The 1,262-nt window shown below is 34.5% G+C and overlaps 1 protein-coding gene across 1 annotated transcript; it reads left to right on the top strand.

Moving 5' to 3' along the window:
- The first annotated feature begins 395 nt into the window (after positions 1-395).
- On the top strand, positions 396-1,212 carry LOC109222826 (beta-D-glucosyl crocetin beta-1,6-glucosyltransferase-like). Its single transcript, XM_019387136.1, has one exon. It carries the CDS (start codon positions 547-549, stop codon positions 1,066-1,068), a length of 522 nt encoding a protein of 173 aa, XP_019242681.1. The 5' UTR covers positions 396-546; the 3' UTR covers positions 1,069-1,212.
- The last annotated feature ends 50 nt before the right edge of the window (positions 1,213-1,262 follow it).

Here is a 1,262-nt window from a genome sequence, read left to right as displayed (position 1 = left end):
GCATCAAAACTTGGCTAAAAATCTTACATTCAAGTTTTCTAGAAATAGTCAATACAACCAATCACTTTCATGTTAGCTAAGCATTGACATCAACGTTGAGCATTTTGTTTTTTAGAGCTTGTTTGGATGGGTTTGTTTTAAGTGACTTTTAAGCCAAAATAATTTTTAAGCCATAAGTTAGGAATTCTAACTTTTTGCTTTTGGCTTGTTTTTGTCATTTTAGCTTAAAAACAAGTGCTTAAAAATACTTTTTTACTTTATCCAAACACTACAAAATGGCTTAAAAGCTATTTTGGTTTAAAAACACTTAAAACAAGCCAATCCAAACGGACTCTTAGTAATACTAGAAGTTTACTCCAAATTGTCAATATACAGTATAACACAGCTTCCCATGCTATTACGTTTGTCCTCACCTCTCGCTTTTTTTCCTAATAAAACCAGCCAATTCCACTACTCCACAAAAGCCCATCTCTGATTTCTCATCCTTTTTTCACTCTATAGAAAAGAATTTTTTTACACAAATAGCCGATCATCACACAAATTTACATGGATACACAAGTAACAGAATGTGGTAACACTAGTATGAAGGTACTGATGTTTCCATGGTTAGCATATGGACATATCTCTCCATTTCTCAACGTAGCCAAGAAACTCGCGGACAAGGGATTCTTGATTTATCTCTGTTCAACACCTATCAATCTTAAATCTATAGTCAAGAAAATACCCGAAAAATACTTTGTTTCAATACAGCTTGTTGAGTATCATTTACCCGAATCTCCTGAACTTCCTCCTCATTACCATACTACCAATGGACTCCCACCCCATCTCAATCACACCCTTCAAAAGGCCTTGAAATTGTCCAAACCAAACTTCTCCAAAATCTTGAAAAATCTGAAACCTGATGTGGTAGTTTATGATATTTTACAGCAATGGGCTGAAGGCGTAGCGAATGAACAAAACATTCCTGCAGTCAAGCTCTTAACTTCTGGTGCAGCTGTGTTTTCATATTTTTTTAACTTAGTAAAGAAACCTGAGATTGAATTCCCTTTCCCAGCCTATTTATCTTAGGAAAATTGAGTTAGTAAAATTGGGTGAAATGATGGCAAAATCAGCTAAAGAAAAGAACCTGATGATGTGGGTCCTTTTACTGAAGGAAATATGCAAATTATGTTAATGAGTACCTCTAGAATTATAGAGGCAAAATACATAGATTATTTTCTGAATTGAGTCAATTGGAAAGTTATTCCAGTTGGTCCACCAGT

Source organism: Nicotiana attenuata, unplaced genomic scaffold, assembly GCF_001879085.1.
Source record: "Nicotiana attenuata strain UT unplaced genomic scaffold, NIATTr2, whole genome shotgun sequence".
NCBI lineage: Eukaryota > Viridiplantae > Streptophyta > Magnoliopsida > Solanales > Solanaceae > Nicotiana > Nicotiana attenuata.
Note: the sequence above shows the minus strand (reverse complement) of the source record. Positions and strands in the feature narration are given on the sequence as shown.